The 21210-nt window shown below is 43.6% G+C and overlaps 1 protein-coding gene across 1 annotated transcript in view; it reads left to right on the forward strand.

Annotated features, from left to right (window-relative positions):
- Nucleotides 1–19672: 19672 nt before the first annotated feature.
- nphs1 (NPHS1 adhesion molecule, nephrin) overlaps nt 19673–21210 on the forward strand; it is a 29297-nt gene continuing 27759 nt past the window's right edge. The window contains exons 1-2 of the mRNA XM_041942326.1: nt 19673–19742; nt 19912–20106. Coding sequence (XP_041798260.1) covers nt 19673–19742; nt 19912–20106 — 265 coding nt within the window. The remainder of the gene's footprint in view (nt 19743–19911; nt 20107–21210) is intronic.

The following is a 21210-nucleotide window of genomic DNA, read 5'->3' on the forward strand; positions in this document are numbered from 1 at the left end:
TGGACCTTGGTGACAAATCCTGCCTGTTTTAGTGAAGAGGGCAGGAATACATATAGAGCGCACACAGCAGGTTATCTCTCTGCTTTGATCACAATCTTTCAGACAGATGCATGCAGGTCTCTCTTCCATTAAACACCCTTTTGTTACTTTTTACCCAGTGTCCGGAAAAATTCTTGGCCACCTGCAGTCAGCAATGCTTTGTCTGAGCACACAGAGAGCAAAGCATTTCAAGTCCAAACAACCCTGCAGTATTGATCCACCCTACACCTTATTCCATTTTGTCCTCTAAAACATGCCTTTTCACTCAGTTGACTTCTATTCAAAGCTATCCAGTGAGACCTGTGTCAATGGGGAAGCTTGACTTCATTCCATAGCTCTGGAAGCCCCCTGGGGGCTAAGCATAGGCTGCTAGACCATGACAGGCAGGGGGCTAATAGGCCGGATAGGATTGGATAAAAGAAATGGGGGGGTTGTAACAAAAAAAAGTTTTAAGACCAGGACACAGCCATCTGCTTTTGTGGTGATGAGCATCAAAGCCTGAAGGAGCCCTGTTGGGTCCCTCTTTCAGATGGCCGTCCTACATATGGGCTTCATATTTCACCAGGACAGACAGTCAGCAAGGCCCATTGGGCCACAGCCGAGGCCGCTATTCTGTCTCACCGCATGGTTTCCAGCCTTTGAGAAGAGCAGCGAGATTACTTTTATTTCTCCGGAGAAATGTGGCTAATAAATGACCAGGCTTGACCCAGAGGATTTGGGCCTGCACCCCCACCTCACTCAGCGAAGGTATGGATGTTACTGTTGAGAAAAATGTTAGAGAAATGGGTCAGTGCATGGCTGCAGCGACATGCTCCCAGGGTGATTAATTATTGAAGTGACTAATACTGCATTTGCCTGGCAGCACCAGGGGCTCCAGTCCACATTGGTGGGACCATAACAATAATCAGCCCTGCTGCATCTTTTATGTCTATCTACCCCTTCTAACTTCTCCCTGTCTCCCCCACTTCCCCTTAATTTCCACTCTGTTTGTTATTTTGCCCTTACAGATTTCTGTTTTTCTCTTCTCTCCCACTTGACAAACACAGGCCTCATCTAATTATTCCTTTTCACTCATTCTCCCCATCTCTCACTTCCATTGCCTTTCACAGCCCCTTCTCATGGCTCCCGTCAGTCAGTAGCATAGCCTCTGTCTGTAAGTGTGCTCCTTGATGAGAAATGTGAAGGCCAGACACATATTATATCAGTGCTGATGGAAACCAGCCACTCTTTTCCGACTCCGCTTCTCCTTCGCCTTTTGCAAGACTTTGCCTGCCTCAAGGTAGCATATGGCATTCTCTCAGACTGCTGGACTCGTTGGCCTCCCACACAACACTGTGCATCCATCTCTCCCTCACTCACAGCTCCTTTATGGGCCCTCCAACAGTTATTTTCTCCCGTACCCGTCTCCCCTGATACTGTGCAGAGCCTCATCCCTCCACATTCTATTTCACACAGCCACACTTCAGTGACGTTCGCTGCAGAGATGGCTCAGGTCTGGCAGTTGGTGAGAGGAGGGCGGTCGAGTCTGGAAGGCACAGTCATTAGTTAAATATTAGCCAGACTGTGCTCTATTCCCCCAACATCCAAGGGAGGGGTACAAGAGGCATACCCTTCCAAAACAATGGGCCATAAGGGGATGGCTTTGTGCCCTCATGCTCAGACACACACACACACACACACACACAAACCTCCTTTCCTTCCAAACCTATACAGATGGTGTTCTCTTTGTTAAATCTTGTACATAGGGTACAGTACACCCCTTGAGAGATGGGTTAACCTCACCAAGGTACAAGCAGAAGGTGTAGCAACAATGAAGGTTGGGTCACAAACAACAATAGACAAGGTCCACAATTACACAGCTGTACTACAGCAAACACGACTGGACAGAGTGGATATGTTGCACACTGAAAGTTTTGCAAGCACATATTTACGCACATTTTTTTTTTTCATATTGTAGCCAGGGGAAAGTGAAGCAGAGTGCAATAACTGTCATTCCTGCCCGGTAAAAGTCAGTCACTAGCTGATGAATGCATGGAGGTGGATGCTGTTTGCTTGGGTATTTCTGACATTAAGCTGCAGCATTGCTACAGTATATTACAGCTGAGCAGCTGTTTTATGTTACTGATTTGATGTTTCTGGGTAGGCCGTAAGGAACAGCATCACCCTTGAATTGATCGCTCCGAATGGGAAAAGTTGTAAAGATAAAGGAGATTTTTGTGTACAGTTTGTTTAGCCTCCGGATGAAGACAAATTCTTTGGTGATTATAATGAGAACACTGTGGATGCCGTATCGGTCAGAGTCTGAGGTCTTGCTAAGAGTGATGCTTTGTATTTCTGTGTGTGTATGTGTGTCCCGAAGGCATGGTGTGTGGGAGCCACAAGGTGCATGCACAGGATTCACGCTGTTTGTGTGGTGAAGGGTGTGTGGATACATGCTGCGAGACTCAGAGATCATCTCTGCTCTGCCCAGGAAGCCTCTGGTCAGACAACAACTATCTCAGCACAATCCTTGTCTTCTCTCTCTTTTTTTTTTCTCGGCTTTCTTTCTTGTCCTATCCTCTCTTTGCTCATCTCCTCTCTACTGTCCTCACTTTAAATGTTTAGACAACATTCATCATGACACATGAATTGATTCTGTAATACTCAATGCACAATGTAACACGATTTTCCCAGAAATTTTGAAGAAGTGAAAGTAAGTATTGTCAGCCTGAAATTACAAAGCCCCATTCCATTTTGATTTATGTACTGTAACCTCCAGATAATGTCCCTCCTGTGGTACTCCACTCTTCAGGTAACTAAAAGCAGACGGCGCTGAAATTGGAAACAGCCTGATTCATAACTTAGTTGTCCAAAGTCAAGGCTTTCTGTCTGGCTGCACCCAAGCAGTCGCCTCATGTCGCTTTGGCTCTTTGTGTTTTCTTTGTGACGAGAAGGAGAGGTGGTTGAGGTTGGGTATTTGAGCTGGTGACAAAACAGACCACTTGCATTTGCCAGCTTTCAGAACTAAAGTGAATAATACAACACTTCTGAAGGAACCTCCTGACTGTCTATCTATATTGTACAACACTATGGGAGAGTAGCGCTACCTTTTTTCGGTACTTTACTCTCCTCGTGTAACAAAAAGGCCATTTCACCTGTAAAAAATAAGTCCAAATTTCTCAATGTCAACAATGCTATGTATTTAGAACATGTTGCTATTTATTTAGAACATTTTATACACCACACAAAATAAAATCTCTCCCAACCCGCCTCTCCTCTCCCAGACACGTCCCTTCAACCTGCAGCCAGTCGCAGTCTGTCCCCAGGGCGCAGCGTGAGAACGCTGCTGTGTGAGTCTCGGAGGAAGCACATGCAATTATGCTGTTGTTGTCGTCATCACTACCGCAGTGCTTGCACACTGTAGTATTTCCCAAGAAAAAGTATAGAACAAAGGTTACACAGATCAGCAACAGATGTTGCACTGACTGTTGTCCGCATCAAGTTTTGGAAAACGTGACCACACTTGCAGCTACTTTTGGCTCACCATTGCCCTGACTCACTGTGAAGAAGCTGCACAGGTGATGTAGTCTCACTCTCTCTTTCACTCCATACTCTAAGTTACTCTCTCATCCAGATGGGCTCTCAGGTACAGAAATTTAGCACAGATTGATCTCACGTGAATCGGTACTCAGTTGTACTGATGTATTTCTGTCGGTACCCTTAAAAAGAACAGCGTTTGGTACTCAACCCCACACAAGACTGACTAAAAACAGCCCAGGCAAGGACCAACAAACCTTGACAAATCTACATTAATATAAATTTGTTGTTGGATAGGTATATAGATGGGTAGATACACCCATGTGATTCCAGCTCTGCTCTTTATCGTTCCCGTGAATCCCCAGCAGAGTCAACTGGGCAGGCACAGGTGTGAGCAATTAGTCGGATTCAGTAATGTACTCGCATGCTCTCAGCTCTTTGCTCTCCTGAGTCCCAGACGGGGTCCACTGGGCAGGCAACAGTGCAATTAGTTCAATTTGGTAGCGTTGATTCATCCACCAGCATCCCCCAGTGCACATTCTCACTACAATAAAACACAGCCCTGTGAAATAAGCCCAGTCCTCACTTTGGCAAAGAAGTTTGCAGCATTGAATAAATCTACACTGTCAGCCTAAAATACACTCCCAGTATGCAGCACAGAATTTCATTTTCAAGTCATTTGTACTTACTACAGTTACAGACTTCAGATTTCTCTGACACATTTCACCTGCGAAGTGCAAAAAATTCCTGTTATAGGAGGCAAAATATAAAAAATGATGGTTGATTAATTTTCTATTAACAAATCACAGATCAATCATCAATCAGTGGGAGTTGTGATGTTTTAATTCAACAACATGGCAAACTGCTTTTCAGGCTGATGGTCAAGATATGCATCTAAAGGAACAGGTTGGCATTTTGGGAAATGCACTTATTTGCTTCTTATTTGCTTTTTCTGTACATGCCTGTTAGAAGAACAGGAAAACAGCACAGGATAATACTAGGACACCTCCTACCAGCTTCTCGAGAACTTCTTTTTTGATTTAATAGCTCTAGTTTTTAATTCATGTAAGTAAGAACGCCATGTAAGAACCCCAATTTGTGGATTTGAAGGGGGTTATGTATGTTTTGTGCTGGTTGTGTTGCAACCTCTTGCTGACAGCAAGGCTCGTTTTCACACTTCAGTTTTTTAACAACTTAAACATATACAACGTGTTAATCAGTGAGCTAGATATGCTGGAAGGAGGATTTTTAAGAACAAAGATTTAATGCCTGGTTTTCTTATGGATTTCCCCAAAATGAGAAGTCATTTTTTACCGTAAAATGTTTTTAATCTTTTTTTTTTTCTTTGGGATGCTAATATATTTAGTAGCAATGGGTTTAAAATCATTTGCAGCAATGGAGTTGGCCTCCATTATTATGTATGTTGAAATATATGGCATGTCTGTTTGGGGGTCTACAATATCCTACGCCTGACTGTGGAGATTTAAGCATATAGTATGAGAACCAAATAGCCCTGATACATAGCACACTTGCCCAAATCACAGTAATTGAGGTGCAATCCCTCCTCCATATGGCATATATTTCCCATGCAGACATGCACACTCAATGGCATCTCCACACACACATGTTCATAACCCTTTAATCAATTAGTCTTTGGATTGCATGGGAACGTCAGCTGGTAGCACTCAGGAGCCCCTTCAGTTCCTCTCACACACACATGCAGATCGCACTAAATCTCCAACCCTGCCCCCAGCATCATCTGACACTCTGTCTTCTGGATACTGTCTATGAGCAATATTTACACTGGTCCTACATCTGGTGACAAAAAATAAAATGAGAAATATTGCGCAGGTCAAGCAGACTAAGACAAACACATTTAATGCCTATACTTGATATTGTTTAGTGAGACAGTATGTAGAAATCTGCACATTTATTGCCATGTGTGGTCTCTTACCATGCATATAACTCCACTTGAGGTTACAACTGTCTGTAAATGGACCCAGCACAGCCCTTCTCACCACCTTGGGAGACAATGAATACTTAGCCCATAATGTTCTTTACCATTTGCACTGTTTGCCTGCACACTCATTTAAATATCCTTGATTACTTTATTTCAGTATGTATGTGTAGAAGTGGGTGCATGTGTTTGTGTGTGAGAGAGAAGAGAGAGATGGGTTACCGTGGTAATGTAGTGTACCGTGGCACTTTTAAATTCTGTCTATTATGATGTGCAGCCTTGCTTATTTGTTATTATATCATGAAGTCTGTGTTTGTTTTAATAAGGCTTATAATGAATGGAACTATTAGAGTGCTGGATTCAGGAATGTGCACAGGCAGAACAGCGCTGATTGCCCATTCAGGTTTTCCACCCTGTTTTCTTAAAGGGGGGTGCGTTGGGGAATGGTGGACGGGTCTCAGGACTGATTCACATTATAATTAAAAAAGTCCAACCATCCATGGGCAGTTTGTTTCTTTATCTGGATTGGCAATGGAAGGGAACCATTGCATGTCCGTGCTTGTTATTCTAACTTCATAGTGCCGTGCCTCAACAGTTCACAGCAGCGAGGCAAAAAACCAAACAACACAAACATTAATCAAAGTTATTCAGTCCACAAACTGTTTATCTTTGGTCCATTTTCAGCCTCGACAGAAATCACACTCCCTGTTTCGGTCCTGTCACACGCGCAATCGGAAAAGGGAAAGCAAGGCTTTTAATCAAATTATATGTTATTTATCGCACTTGCACCCCCTAAGGATATTCAGTGTACCTTTAAAATGAACAGACTCAAATGTTGTGTAGGATTGCAAACACTGTTCAGTGCAGCTTTAATCAGCTCATTCTCCTTTGTCTTTGCTAGTTTTCTCACACTTTTGCAATTAAGCAAGAATTTCGTTTGAAGTTGATTGCCCCCTTCTCCCTCATTGCTTTTGTCTGTAGTTATTCAAATGAGAGCATAGCGACCTGGCATACCACCCTGTATTGTGCCTGCCGAGTTTATACCACTGCTATAGAGCATAAACAAAGACTGTTTAATTAGGTGCCTTGCACTTTATTAGTCCTTAACTCATACTTAACACACATGCATACACACACACACACACACACACACACACAGCATCCCTCTCAAATGCACCCAACACTGCCTGCGTTATAGTCTTAACCTATTGAATAATGAGACTCTTGCTTGGCTTGAATAAAGAATAGTTAAACTGCAATGAGGACCAACTTGTGTGTGTGTGTGCATGCACTTGTGTTTGTGTATCTTTTTGGATCCCGACGAGGGGGAAGAGCTTGTTAAGAACAATGTTTTCTTGGCCAGAAAAGAGCAACTTTTTGCTAACTGGCTTTTTTTTGTCAGGATAACAAAGAGAAGCAGAAATATGCAACATTTAAAATCTTAAACTGGTGAAACCACCTCCATCTATAAGCATATGCGAGCACATGTGCTGATGTCTTTTGTCTTAACTGCTTGCTTTTCTCTAACTTAACTCCCTCTTTTGTCCCTTTTGACAACTTTGGCCCAGTAGACTCTCTACGCCGGTCACCATGGAGACCCACCCTCAAGTGGCGTGGGAGTGGTTCGGGGCAGGGGAGGTCAAGCCGAGGGACTGTTTTGGCAAACGGAGCACGCTTCATTAGGCCTTTTGGCTTTGGGTTCATTAAAACTGCAGGAGAGGACATTCCAGGAGACTCTATTAACCAAGCAGTCTTGTGACACGCTGTCAGACCAGCAGATTTCAAACATCTTGTGTTAAACCGCCATGCCCCCACCACCGCCCCCTCCTTCCCCTCTGCCCCCCACACACACAAACACAAAGGCGCGAATGCACGCATACACAAAACATACTAGCACACCCACAAAAACAAGTGTAGCCTTCATAAACACGTGCACAAACACACCGAGAATCGCACGCGCGCACATGCACGCTCTCGACTCTTCTGCGGCACTGCTGCCACACTCTACCCCACACCCACACCCTCCCTCACACAATACTCTCCATCTGTTGGCCCGTTCAACTTTCCCTGGCGGTCCTGTGGGGGTTGTGAGTCTGCAGGTGGAGGGAACCACAGTCACCCTGCCATTGCTCCTGTGACACCTTCAGATCAAAATAGCTACTCATAAGGAGGGCAGAAGAGGGAGAGAGTGGTATGATGTTTTGGAGAGTAAACATGAAAGAAGGGAAATAAACACATTTTCTGATGGATGAAGTAAGGTAGAGTTGGTTAAGGGTTAGATGATTAGGACAGAGTGACAGGGTGCATGGGAGGAAGTTGCATGGGAGAGAATAAAGTGGTTAACGGCACAGAGGAAGATTAAAAGAAAGGCACATGCTCTGCAACCCAGTAGCAGTCCATATATATAATCTTATTGTGCAAGCGGAGCGCAGGGCAGATAATGTGGACAAAATGACTTAGAGAATCCTATCAGATCGAGCCACATGATATAAATAAATGAAAACACTTTGGTTAGAGCAAAATGCAAGCTATGGCACTTCAGAGAGAGCCTGTCAGATCAGTGCTTTTCGCCGTCCGCTGCATAAGCAGGTATAACTGGATTATCCTTGTGTTTCGGTTGGCAAGCCTTATCATGTAGGCTCCATGGTTGGTCAGTTCAAACTGGGCAGATTACAGTTTGCAGAGAAGAGGTTTAGCCTCGTTTGGAGCTCTGATATGTTAATTAAAGTGGATTTTGTGAAAATGGGATGGGCAGGATGGCAAACTCCACCTCAACAAAGCTATAAACCCATCTGTTGGCAGAGGTGTATCTGGGCCTGATTGTGTGTGTTTTCAATGTCCGTGCGCCCTTGCACGTCTATCGCCACAAGCCTTCAGAATGAGGACATAATTTGTGAAGTGAGGTGATTTTGGCCTGTGATTTGTTTTGGGAGAGGCTTGTTTAAAAAAGATATCAGGATCCTCGGTTGGTTCGAAAATGGAGTCATTTACAGCATTTTGTTGCACAACAAAAATGAGGACAGAAAAATTTGTGTTTCTTAAAGTTCACAGTGTTTGAAATGATCACACTTTGCACTGTGTTGTGCTTTTTGTCATCTTATGTCATGAAATGATTTGGTCTGCAGCAGTAATGTATATCGGTCAATCTGCAGTGGCCTATTGACTTTTTTGCGTTGTTGCTTTAAGCGAGCACAGCTAAAATAAAAGTTGGTCAGTTCTGTGAGACGGGAGAAGTCAATAAAATATGAGGCGTACTAGCAGGTGGTCAGCCATTTCCTCTTGCAGCTACAGGCTTAAAGACAGAACATTTCTTCCATATTTTGCAGTATATGGTTCACATGAGACGTTTAAAGGCTGTATAAAATCTGAGTGATGTGAATTCAAAGTAAATATCCTTGTAAGGATAAGAGCCAAAACATACCATGTTCATGTAGGGTAAACGTAAAATATATCAGCTCTGCTAAAGACAGTGCTGAGGCTGGCTGTCTATCACTCATTTTTACACGTCAGTGTCTTTCGGTAAATTCAACCATTAAAGTAATGCAGTTTGATTTATTTCAAACTCTCGCTTGTTGCTGCAGTCCATTTCCCAAGCCTCATATTGCACAAAGCATTACTTTACAGTGAAAACACCGCCACACTTGGATAAAAACAGCAGATTTAGTCTCACCTCAGCAACCACAGCACTGCATTTTGAAGAAAATACCTGCTAGACTGCAATGACTAACTCTTAGACAACAGTGCTGAATTGTAGCTCTCATTTCAAGACATATTGTCCATTCAATGCATAATGTGTACTGAACTGAAAACCCATCTTAACACAAGCTTTGCCTTTGGTGTCAGGAGGAGGTGACGCAGCTCCTCCAGTAGGTATCCTCGCTTGGTAATAATCACAAATAATGCAAACGAATCATTCAATCACGCCATTGAAAACTGCATTGACCTTCAGTAATAATAATAATGAAAAAAATCCCATTCTCCTGAGGTAAAAATTGCAAAATCTTCACCTCTATGGTGATGCTAATGCTGTCAGGGAGAGGTGAGGAGGAACATTGCTGCTGACCTCGGCTCACTGTGGTTATAGCTATAGGTGTGAGAGTTATGGATAATAGTTGATAGAGGAATGAATCTGGTCAATGGAGGTTCTTTCATAGAAGACACAGAAGTAAAAATATGTATGTGGATGGCAAATACATTTGTGTTGTGTGTGTGTGTGTGTGTGTGTGTGTGTGTGTGTGTGTGTGTGTGTTTGTGTGTATGTGTGTATGTGGGTGGACAGCAGAACATAAATAATAGAACACAAGGGTTTTGTTATTAAAGTGGCCTTTTATTGCTTAATAGCCTTTGTTAGGCTTGCTTTGGATCCATTCAATATTGTTTCCTTCCATGCCTTGTTTTTGCCCTCATTTTTAGCTCGCCCAGATTTAGCTCAGTTTCATCCTCTAATCCCTCTGTTTTGTTAGTGACACTGGGAGAACAGCCTGGGCTGTGTGGCTCAGCCCGCCTGTCAAAGCCCATAACATCTCTCGCCAGGATCAGGTTATTGCCTGAGCTCTGTGTATCTTTATATTGAATTGCTTGTGATAGGAAGCTCTGGCGTTGTGTGTGTGTGTTTGTCGGGCGTGTGCCTCCATGCACATGTGCACGTATCGTACATGGCTGAGGTGCCTCTGAATGAGTGAATGGGACGCACAAGAACGGTTGCAACAATTGCCTTTTCTGACCTCAAATTTCAATATTGTCCCCTCGTCTTTCCTCCCTCCGCCCTCCCCCACCCGCCTCCATGTTCCCTGCTTTGCTCTCCATTTGTCCATCACCGCAGTGGGGTGATAGATGGGGCGGCGGAGACAGCGAACGTTAAAGTTTGTGGGCCGTGGACGGACAGCTCGGCATGAATATCAGTGGCACAGAGTAAGCGCTGGGAATTGGATGAGCAAGAGCGAGGGAGGCGTCAGCACTTTCCCTCCCGTGCTTTTTCACTCAGTCGGATTGAGTCTTATTATCTGACCCTGCTCCTCTTCCCTCAGTGACCTAATAATATTGTTTCAGGGATCCTGTCCAGCCTCTGACCTCATGACTTCACTCAGGAATCTGTTCGATGAAGAGTTCTGCTTTCCCAAAGACTTCTTTTTTAGCTTCTGCTCCTTCCTCGGCCCTGGCGTGATCATATGCACTGGCAGCAACTTAGTGCTTTATTTTACTGTCTATCTAAATGTTGCTACAATTGAATTAGCATCATGCAGCCATCAGTTACATCCCTTTATCTAATGCTGTTTATTAGCCAACTGAAGATTTTTATCTAATATAGACCCTCTCACACACGCTCGCTAAGCCTCCTCATGTTGTACTTTGCGGAGACAAAGATCTGTATAAAACCTCATCAACAAAATGTCATTTGATTGGTCGACTGAGTTTGTTTGTTATTAGCAGCGGAATCAAAGTCGCAATATCAGTGAATTAACATGGTTATGTAGGAGCTTGTTAGGCAGCTGAGGTAAATGGGGGAGATTTGGGGAAATAATCCCTTCCCAATCTGGACACCACAGCTGGTTGTCTCAAGCCTCTCCATTCATCCTGACACACACACACACACACACACACACACACACGCCCACCTCTGAACTCCACGTTGCTGCCAAAATGCAAAGGGACACAGGGATGGGGATTGAGAGGGAATGGCAAAGAGTGTGTCGGTGTGTTTAATTGGGTTTTTCCAAATCCTTCTTAACCCTGATACATGTCCTTCCACATGCTCCGGCATCACTTGGTCTACAGGTCACCCAAAGCACAGCGACTTGAGAATCCCTTCTTGCAAACTTGCCAGCAGTGGGACAAGGTTCATGTCCCTATACAGACTTCATCACAATAACAGACTTTTGAAGAAAGTGCCGCCGAAGGGGATTAAGCAACTATCTATGCTGTCAGACTTTTGAAAGTCCTCTTATCTCTGTTTGCTACCGTTATTTTAGTGATGCCTGTAATTGTCATTTCTGGTTTCTGGTGATGCATGCTCCCAATCTGCGGCTGCCTGTTAAATCTCCTTCTCCTGCGGTCGACTGGGAGCCAGATTGGCCAGGGTAAAAAAAAAAAAAAAACATGTTGACCTTGTCTACAGATTTAGAACACAGAAGCATCACTGATATGGCAGCTGTACTGTGGCAGGCAACAGAAGCCTGGGCTCCAATCAGATCATCAGGTCAGATGGCTGTAGTTAATGCCGAGGCTCAGAGTGTGGATGTAATACGCTCCAGCTCAGTGCACAAAGACAATTCTGCAGGCCTTTGTCGGAGCTCTCAGAAGTGTTGAAGGGTTACTGGGGCCCCTTTTTTGCGATAAATTAACCACTTCCAAAGAACTGTGGGCGCTGAACTAGTTAAATCCTCCTCTTGGTGTGAAACCCATATTGGGCATTGAATAACTCTGCCTGTATAGACTGTTAGCAACTGACTCCAAATCGTCATATTCATTCATTCTTAATTTTGACAGAATCTGAGCTGCCACGTTGCTAATGGCGATCCAAATGATTTAAGCCTAACCCGTGCACCTTCCACACACATACTGTACACACCCAGAGGCATGCACAGGAACTCAAACACACAAAATATATCGCATACAGTCTCACTCCTACTCTACTTTTCCGAATCAATCTCCTGGACATGACCCTATCTTTCCCTCTTCCACATATTGTGTTGCTTTCCACCGTAGTGCTTATTGCTTTCTTTGATTAATCTTCCTCCACGCTTTCCCTGCCGCACTGGTCTGAGTCAGTAGACTTCCTGTTGGTTTTCAAAACAACTCTTCATGTCAGCCTTCCTTCCTCCCATCTCCCCCCTTCCCCTGATCCTCCCTCGTCTTCTATTCATCACTCCACAGCCCATTTTACAGTATCTTTCTGTCTCCTTCCTCCATCCGTTTCTCTCGCTCCATTACCTTGCTCGTTCGTGTCCCCTTCATCTCACCCTCTGCCTGTCCAACCTCCTGACATGAATTCTTTTTACCCTCTTACTGTATTTCCCTCCTTTTCCCTGCATTTCTCCCCTCGCCATTCATCTTCGGGGTCCTCTGTCCATCTCCCTCCCTCCCTCTCCACCTCTCTGTCAGGCTCCAGCTCTCTCCCTCCTCTTCCTTCGTCTGGCAGTGGAGCGGCTCCACTCTTGCTGACAGTGCTGTTTGTGTGAACTGAGTGCTGAGCTTCACAGCCCCCTCGCCTCCCATTGCTCCCCCCACACTCGCCCCGCCGCCACCTCTCCTCCTCATCCTCCGCCCTCCCTCCTTCCTTTCCTCCTTCCTCCCACCTACATACCCCTCCAGGCGGGGGAATTAACCTTCCAGCCCTGGGCTGCTGGGCTTAATGACTGTCTGTGGGGCCGGCTCCGACTACACAACCCAGCTGTTAACATCTGGGCCACACACACCCACACACACACACCTAGCCGCATACACAAAGCCACACACACACGACTATACTGGACACTGGCACTGTGCTGCATGCACAACACCAGGTTACAGTCTTTGAATGTGTCCCACTATAAGGTTGTGCATCATTATCATTCTTTCTTGCCTGCTGCACAAATGTAGGAGTTTCTAAGCACTATTCGCACAGACAGTGGCTGGTCTATCATTACTGCATGGCCGACCCATAGCGGAACAACAGATGCAGCAGTATAACTGCTTTTGTGTTAGACAAAGAGCAAATAGCTTGTACTTAAAGTCAACACGGAGCCACAGCACAAGTGTGGACTGTCAGCAGATCAAATGAAATATACATGCACATGGAAAATAAAGATGACCTTTAGGTGGTCTTACTAGAATAGCTTTCACCATGTTCCACTGAGCAAATGGTCGGTATTCTCCAGCCACCATTCAGTAAGAAGAATATAATTGACAAAAGGCAATATTCGGGGAAAAAAAATCAAAAATTCCACTTTTGAAAGTGAATTATTTGGCCTGTCTCTGTCTCCATCTCTGCAGCAGAGCAGATCACCTCAGGAGTATTCAGTATAGGAAATACAGTTATGAGGATACTCTCTATTCCATTCATTATGTATGAGCGTAAATGTTACAAACTAGCAGCTGTGAAGACGTCCGTGTTGCCACTGCATCTTTGAGGGCTGCACTGCTCCTTCCAACCCAGCACAGTGAAACACTAAATAGCAGGATCCATGAATACTCCCCGGGAAGGCAGAAGAGACAGAAACTACAAGCGTGTTCATCCGCTCTTATTACCGGCTCACTGCAACTTTATTAAGCTTTTAAAGTTAATTCAATTCTGCTGAAACTGAAACAAGAGGTCCGTGCTGTTACTGTGTGGCCACAAACACAGTCAAAATTCTCTGAATCCTTGGGGCAGCGATGACATTGCTATTGTTTTTTGACGATTATTTTCCTGTTCAGGTGACCCCCTTGTAACCGCTGCCACCAACACTTTTCATATACACACCTTCCTTCATTCTTCAGTCTCCGCTACTGCCTCTCTCCCCCTCTTCATCTGTTTGCCTCTGTCTTAGACTAAGGAGTGAGAGAAGGGGGAGTCCCATTGGCATTCTTTAACATCTCCGTTGCACACTTGTGTTCAGAGAGCCATCTGTAGATCAGGAAGACAAAAAGGCGCTCCTGTGCCTTGGCATCACTCAACAGGTAAGCACAGCTCTCTTTCTCTCATGCAAATCCACACACCTATTCAAAGATTCCTGGCTCTTTTTTTTTTTTTTAAGACGGAGGTACCCCCTCTCTCTGTCTGCCTGCTTCACTCTCTTTCTCTCTGTGCACCCTAGGCAGGCAGATGCGCTCGAGTTGGTGGAGGTTGAAAGAAGGTTTTGCCTCTCTGTCTCTCAACTTTTTCCTGAGGAGAGCTGGTGTGTGAGTGTGTGTAGCGAAGTCAGAGTAATCCAGTAAACTCCAACACTTTGCTGAAGGGAGTGGAGTCGAAGCAAACTCCGAGCTTGGGTTTCTTTCAGTGTCTTGAATCTGCACTGGACGAGTACATTGTCAGGCTGCTGGGCCAAGCCGTAAGATTTAGGTTGTCTGCTGTCGAGGCTGAGGTCTGGTCTGTCAGTTTTTAGCACTCCTAGCTGGATCTTAATCAGACTGCTTAAAAAATATCACGTTTTAATACACAATCAATGATTCAGATGTGATTAGATCCTGCTGATAATCTAATCTGCATCTTTGAGAAACCCTCTTTATCAGCAGTTCGGTGTTAAAGCAGTAATGGCTCACAATGCGGCTTCTATAAAGCTACAGTAATTGCACCCACAGGCAACTGGTGAGATTGGTAAGAAGTTAGGCTGGTATTAAGATGTAGGACCACATCTGAATTGGGTGGCTGCACGGAGGTTGAAACTTCATTTTCTGCACATTGACTGATTTCATGGGGTTTCACGTTAAATTGGTCTAGGATTGAGTGTATTGAGTCGTTTGATGATGTTATGAAAGACGCCATTAAAAATCTACCTGTCGGGGTCACGCTGAATGGCTCAGCTACCTCTAATGCCCTTGCAGGGAGAGTGGCAGCCTTGTCTCTGAAAGCGAATCAAATTTCAAATCAAACTTTCTAATTTGCATATGTAAGAAGCTGGTGAAGAACAGGGTCAAAAAAAACCTGTGGCAGTAAGTGCTGCTGGAGTAAAATATGGGTCTTTTTTATATCTGAAGACAAATTAAATTGCCATTCAGTCTGGTATTTATCTAATGTTACATTTCAAGCAACTGCTAAATGACAAATCACAGTTATTCCACAAACGCTACAACATCCCACGTTTTTCATGCAAGCAAAATAAGCATGCATCAGCGAATCAACATTCTTGCGACTGGCTGTGTTTTTAAAGTAATTAAGGTGGTTGTTTGGCTAGGTAATGGGAATGTGGGGAGGTCAGGCAGGTTGTGTCTGTTTTCAGTAAGAGTCCAGATGAAAATGGTGAGTCATGAGGCCAGCAGCAGCCTTTCTGTGCTGCCCAAACCTCTCCCTCGCAGGGAAAACCTGCTGTTTGAGCTCTAAATCCCAAAGGTACAGATTAAATTCAGGCTTTTTTCATTGTACCGTAGACAAATGAGAGAAATCCAGTATTTCTTGTCCACGCATGAATAACTGTTAAGTCCAAAGCCTGTGAGAAAAAACGTCAGCATTAGGCAGGGTATAATGATTGTGTTTGTGTTTACCTACATTAATAGAGACAGACATAAAGAGAAGACGGGCACTTTTAACCTCAGAAAAGATTTTCTATTCATTGAAGAGGGAAGTAATTGCCCTTGTGTGTTCAAAGAGTAGACTGGGGGCTCTGAAATACACAAATGTTTTGAGAGCGAAAAAAAAAATAATTGAGTGTGAGTTAATTCTTATCAAAGCCTGTTGGAGTGCAACTAATCGACTGAGGGGAGATGCGTCAAAGAGCTGTTCTTGCCTTCAATTCATTTTGTCTATTCAGATGAGAAAATATTTGGTTTTCAATTAAGGAAATCACTATTATTTGTTCCACTCCTGCAGCAGATAAATTGAAGTGATTGCAAACTGACTTAAAATCCACAGAGGACTCTTCCAGGTCAAAAAGAGCACTGGATGCAATGGGCAGGGACGCGCAGCACGCCGTACGGACGCAAATTCCAAACTGTCTCTGGGATCTGTTCACAACAAGAGCATGGCATCGTCCTTACACTGGGTCACACTTTTCCACTTACATGTGCCAGTGAGAAATCACCTGCAAAATACAAATACACCTGTGTAACTACAGAACTTTGGACTTTCTTAAAGGACCCTGCCAGTACAACTGCATATTTTAACCTATTTACTAAACAAATTGTCTTGTCTGAACAACAAAATATGAGCATCTTATGATTCTGATGCAGCCATTGATTTCCATTCAGTTAAATGCTGTTTAAAAATCAGCTTACCTTTTTGTTCAGAAAGGTGTCTGTTTATTCTTCTTGAGGACTAAGAAGAGCTCAGATCCTGAACTATTGTGGTAAAGCTATGATTTCATTGCATGCCTGTGCAGGATTGGTGGTCTGATTGATTCATTGATAGACAGATAGATAGATAGATTAATCTGAAAAGCAGGCTCTAATGTTGTTATTATGTGACTTTAGCTCGTGCTAAAGTGAATTGTAAATACTGTTGCAAGCACAACTTACAATATGTTGTCAGATAGTCAAACCTTGGAAATAAAGGACAAAATGCAGACATGAAAAGACTAATTTCAGTTTGATAGCTTCTTATACTGCACTGCTTTACTGCTACAAGCACATGCCTACTGTATTCACCTTGTAGCCTTATAGGGGAGTTCATGCTTGTGCCTATTTCATGTAGTTTTTTTTTTTTTTTTCCAGGATTGTCGAAGGTCAGGTGTCTACGGTGAAATGGACTTCTTGTCAGCATGGATTGTGTCTCCTTCAGCTCTACCCTTTCTCTGTCTCATCTGGGGTAAGAGAATCAAATGTCACAGTGGAGCTATCGGTACAGTAACGGTGGCCTTTTCATGTACCATCTGTGTTCTGGCCGTCCAGCTGAGCAGTGGGAACTCTGACTTTATTGAATGACGCCACACAGGTTCAGAGCAATGCATGTGCTGTAAATGTAAATCAGTTAAACTAACCTGCTTAATCTCTTACTTATCTCTTAATCTTGTGAAACCCTTGTTTAAGATACCAGGTTTACTGCAGTATCAGCGGGCTCACTGCAGCATCCATACACAGTGTGCTTCTCCTTTCACTTTTTGTTTTTTCAGCATCCGAGCAAATCGAACAGCTAGAAAGTCCAGGCGGTGGACAGAACATCATCATGATTACCTTCTTCTGTTGTTATTTCTTCGTCAAATAGGAAACCAGCAGCTGCGTCTTATTCACTCTCTTTTGCCGGGGGGGCAATAAACAGGCCCTCGGGTAAAAAGGAACATTTTATTAACCAATTTATTCATGCTAACACGGGAACTCAGTCTGAGGGTATTAGTGTTTTATGCAAATAGCTTAATCCGAACACCCCAACTGTAGTGTGACAGATAGGGCACTCCATGTGACCAGAGTGATTTTTCAGCCGGGGTTGTTGTTTGGCTTCGTTTGGCTCAAGGTAAATCAGTCCACTGTGTGCGGTAAGGTGCTGTGCAACATGCATGTTTTTATACACTGGCTCTGTCCATCCTGTTTTCACCTCTGGCTTTGAGTCGTTGTCAATACAGAAAATAAATAGCGGCGACATAATTTCGCTTCTGCTACTGGGCATTTCCTCACAAGCTGCCATGGTGATTACTGCCATGGCTTCCAGGTCATGGAACTCACTAAACACAACCCTAAGTCATTTCACAATATAGTGGACAACATGATGTTAGTCACATATGCTGCTACATTATGACAGCAGGGAAGACAACAAAGAAATCATCATTAGATAATACTGGAATATGAGACATGTACATGCTGTACCTTGAGAAGGTAGAAATGAAAGAAGGGTTGAGAAGCAAACATATATAATTGCAGACACCCAATCTTGAATAGGCAATGGAAATCAACATTTCACAGCAGACCTTTTGACAAGGTATAGCAAGACGGCACAGGGGTAATTAGTAACACGAATTAATGATGGATGCATTCCATTTAGGAGCTGCAGTTCCAGCACATCCAGGTAATGTGCATGCTTGTTTACTGGTGAGGCTTACGGGGAACTGAAATGGAATTGAGCAGTCATTAATGTTATTACTTACACCTGTGCAAGTCAAAATGTTTATCAGTTTTTTCAAATAGACCTGCTTGACACTTCCCTTAGAAGCTGGAGAAATTAATATGTTTGTATCAATGGGTCAAGAACTTGTAATGTGAAGGGTGATGCTCGCAGTCACAAAATTGCAGAGGATTACCGCCCGTCTCTGATATTCCCCTCATTTTTATGGGCCAAAAAAAAAATTGATACTAATATTTTAGTGTCTGTGGTCACAAGTGGCAAAATGTTCATGCAACATTAAGTTCTCTTTCATTACAACTGACTCAGCTGGTTTAAGATATCATCATTTGGCAGCTTGACTTGAGAAAGAAGAGAGTGGTGAGGGCCCCCGAGCAGGACATAACAAATGTGTCTCCTGGTGAGGTATTAACGTCTTCTTTCAGGTTTTGGAGAAAATCATTGAAATTGTCAATCTGGGACATGAAAGGGATTATTAGCACAAGTAGAGAAGAGTCAGTAAACTGTACTCAGTAATACCAGTTACACATCAGTGTTGAAAGCTTGCTAACATTAGCCACCATACGTTATGAAGTGAGGCAAACCCACTGAATGAATGCTTATGAATTTATCTTGTAAGAGGAAGATTGTGTCATTTCCTCCTTTAAAAGTTACACACTCTCACTTTATGACATGAGTCGTTTTGCTACATGTGGTATTTAGTAGTTTTAGATCTCTAAATGACTATTATAAGCACAACTATTTCAGCGGCCACTGTCGATCGCTGTTGAGTATTCATTTATGTAAACTGTATGCTAATGTGCTCCTGTGTTTGGTTGTTTGTATGCATCCTCTGTAATGGCCAATCTTGCCCTTCATATTTGACGTGAGGTGACTGGTTCAGCCTTGATCTGAGAGCTCTGCCTCTCACTCATGTTGTCAGACGCAACAGAGCATGCACTTCACAAACAACTTGGTCATTGCTTCAATGAAGGTCAAGACTCAAACAGTCTAGCGGAATCAGTCCGGCTTCTCTGTGGGGCATTGTTTAAACGAGATTCATGCTTAGATATTAGGCATTAATTGGAGTATGCAGTTGCGTTTGGCTCGAACCTGAACTGAATTTATTCATAAACCTCTATGTATAATAATCATATAATCCTAGCCCCAGTGTTAGAAGCTCACGGGCGGTCTGCATTAAGGCTACCTTCCTGACTGAAGAGCACTGCACCACTGAATGTCACCTAAGAGCGTGGTTGAAGGATGGCCAACCCCACCTATGACAAACAAGGGGGATTAAAGTGATAATCATTACTCTTCCCAGGAGGAATTAGCTGGTGGGACATCGACATTGAAGAAAAACCGCAGGTGAACGAGGTCTCTGATACCCCATACTTTTTTCCTCCTCCCAATACCCTATCTGCATTGCCGAGGGGGGATTTAATTCGCAGTAATTACTTTATTGACTCATTTTCAGGGCCGTATCACTGCAGTTTCCCATCAATAAAACATATGCCAGGATGAATAATGTGGCCAGACACAATGGGGTGCCTTCTCAGACAAAAGACCACAAGACAGCATCCCTGTGGTGTATGTTTATGTCATGCTCCCTGTCCTCCTTTTATTTCCTGCACAGCACTCCTCAGACATACTCAGCCCTTGTTCTTCTCCACCTCTTTACATTAAATCCCATCACATCTCCTCCCTGCTCTACCATTCCACTCCAACTCCTTGCCTCTTTCTGCTTTTATGTCTCCAGGCACGCAGGCCCAGCAGGCCTTCAGGTCTGAGCCCAGGAACCTCACTGTGCGGATGGGAGCCACAGCTGTGTTGAGGTGTGAGGTGCTGCGGGCCTCAGGGACTGTGCAGTGGGTGAAGGATGGCCTCCTCCTGGGACCTCAGAGAAGCCTGCCAGGCTTTCCACGCTACAGCATGATTGGAAACCCCAAGAGAGGTAAACAGGGATACTCACGGAATAGGGTCTATGGCTTGTTGTGTTTTAATGGACCTATGCAAACTAAACAAATGAATTTGTTTGATAAAAGAATCATTGAATAAACACTGGAACTTGTTATCATAAATTGCCTTTTGTTGAATTAGTCTCACAGTTTATGGGTTTGACATAGAATTGAAAAAATCTAACATAAATAATAAACTCAGAAGATCCAGTTCAGTGGAATAAGATGAGATAACATGGGTCATGGTAAAGCTGAGCTGCTTTGCATGCTAGAACAAGGTGTCAGATGTAGGATCAAAGTATGATGCTCCAAAGAAAATTAAGACACAATAACATGTTGTCAGTACAAGATCCATCCTATATACTGCATTTTCTTGTGATATACAGGTCATATGGTTTTAATTATGGTGCGTTGCTGTCGTCTCAGGAAGCATACAGCAGTACAGCTTGATGCTGGCTACTCTAAAAGTAAATGAGATGATGTTGTTGCTATGGCTTCAAAGTGCAGTAATAAAGCAACACAGACATTACAGGAACCTTATGGCACACTAGTTCTCTATGCAGGGAGCATCTGGGACTGAGGAGGTGATGTGATTGTCAGCAGCCTCACACCCTGCCTCACTGTCACTCATGTAAAGACAAAAAAATAAATGAAATTAAAGCAACAGAGTGTCAGCAAATCAGTGAAATGTGGAAGGGAATAAAGTGTGCTGCGGAATCTGCACCACAGTCTATAAAAAGTAATAGCCAATTAGAAGGCAATCCCTAGTAAGAGAAGAGCATCTGTTCCTTATCAGCCCGCAACTAGACAAGCGGCAATTCGCTGTTGCACAGTGTGGGAGACTGCCAGCAACACATAAACACAGAGAGACGCATAGATGCTCGTACACGCATTGTACATACAGTTTACATAAAAAAATGTAAACAAATGTATGGAACACAAAAGTGTTGTTTGTCAGCTGATTAGTTGTCAGTGAGCCAATTACAGCAAACATTACAGCAGGTACAGGGTTAGGGAAAAAAATCTTGCGTCTTTTTAGATCAGCGACAACAAAATAAGAATACGTACATGGGAACAGAAGGGAAACAAACACACACAAG

Source organism: Chelmon rostratus, chromosome 8 (genome assembly GCF_017976325.1).
Source record: "Chelmon rostratus isolate fCheRos1 chromosome 8, fCheRos1.pri, whole genome shotgun sequence".
NCBI classification, from domain to species: Eukaryota; Metazoa; Chordata; class Actinopteri; order Chaetodontiformes; family Chaetodontidae; genus Chelmon; species Chelmon rostratus.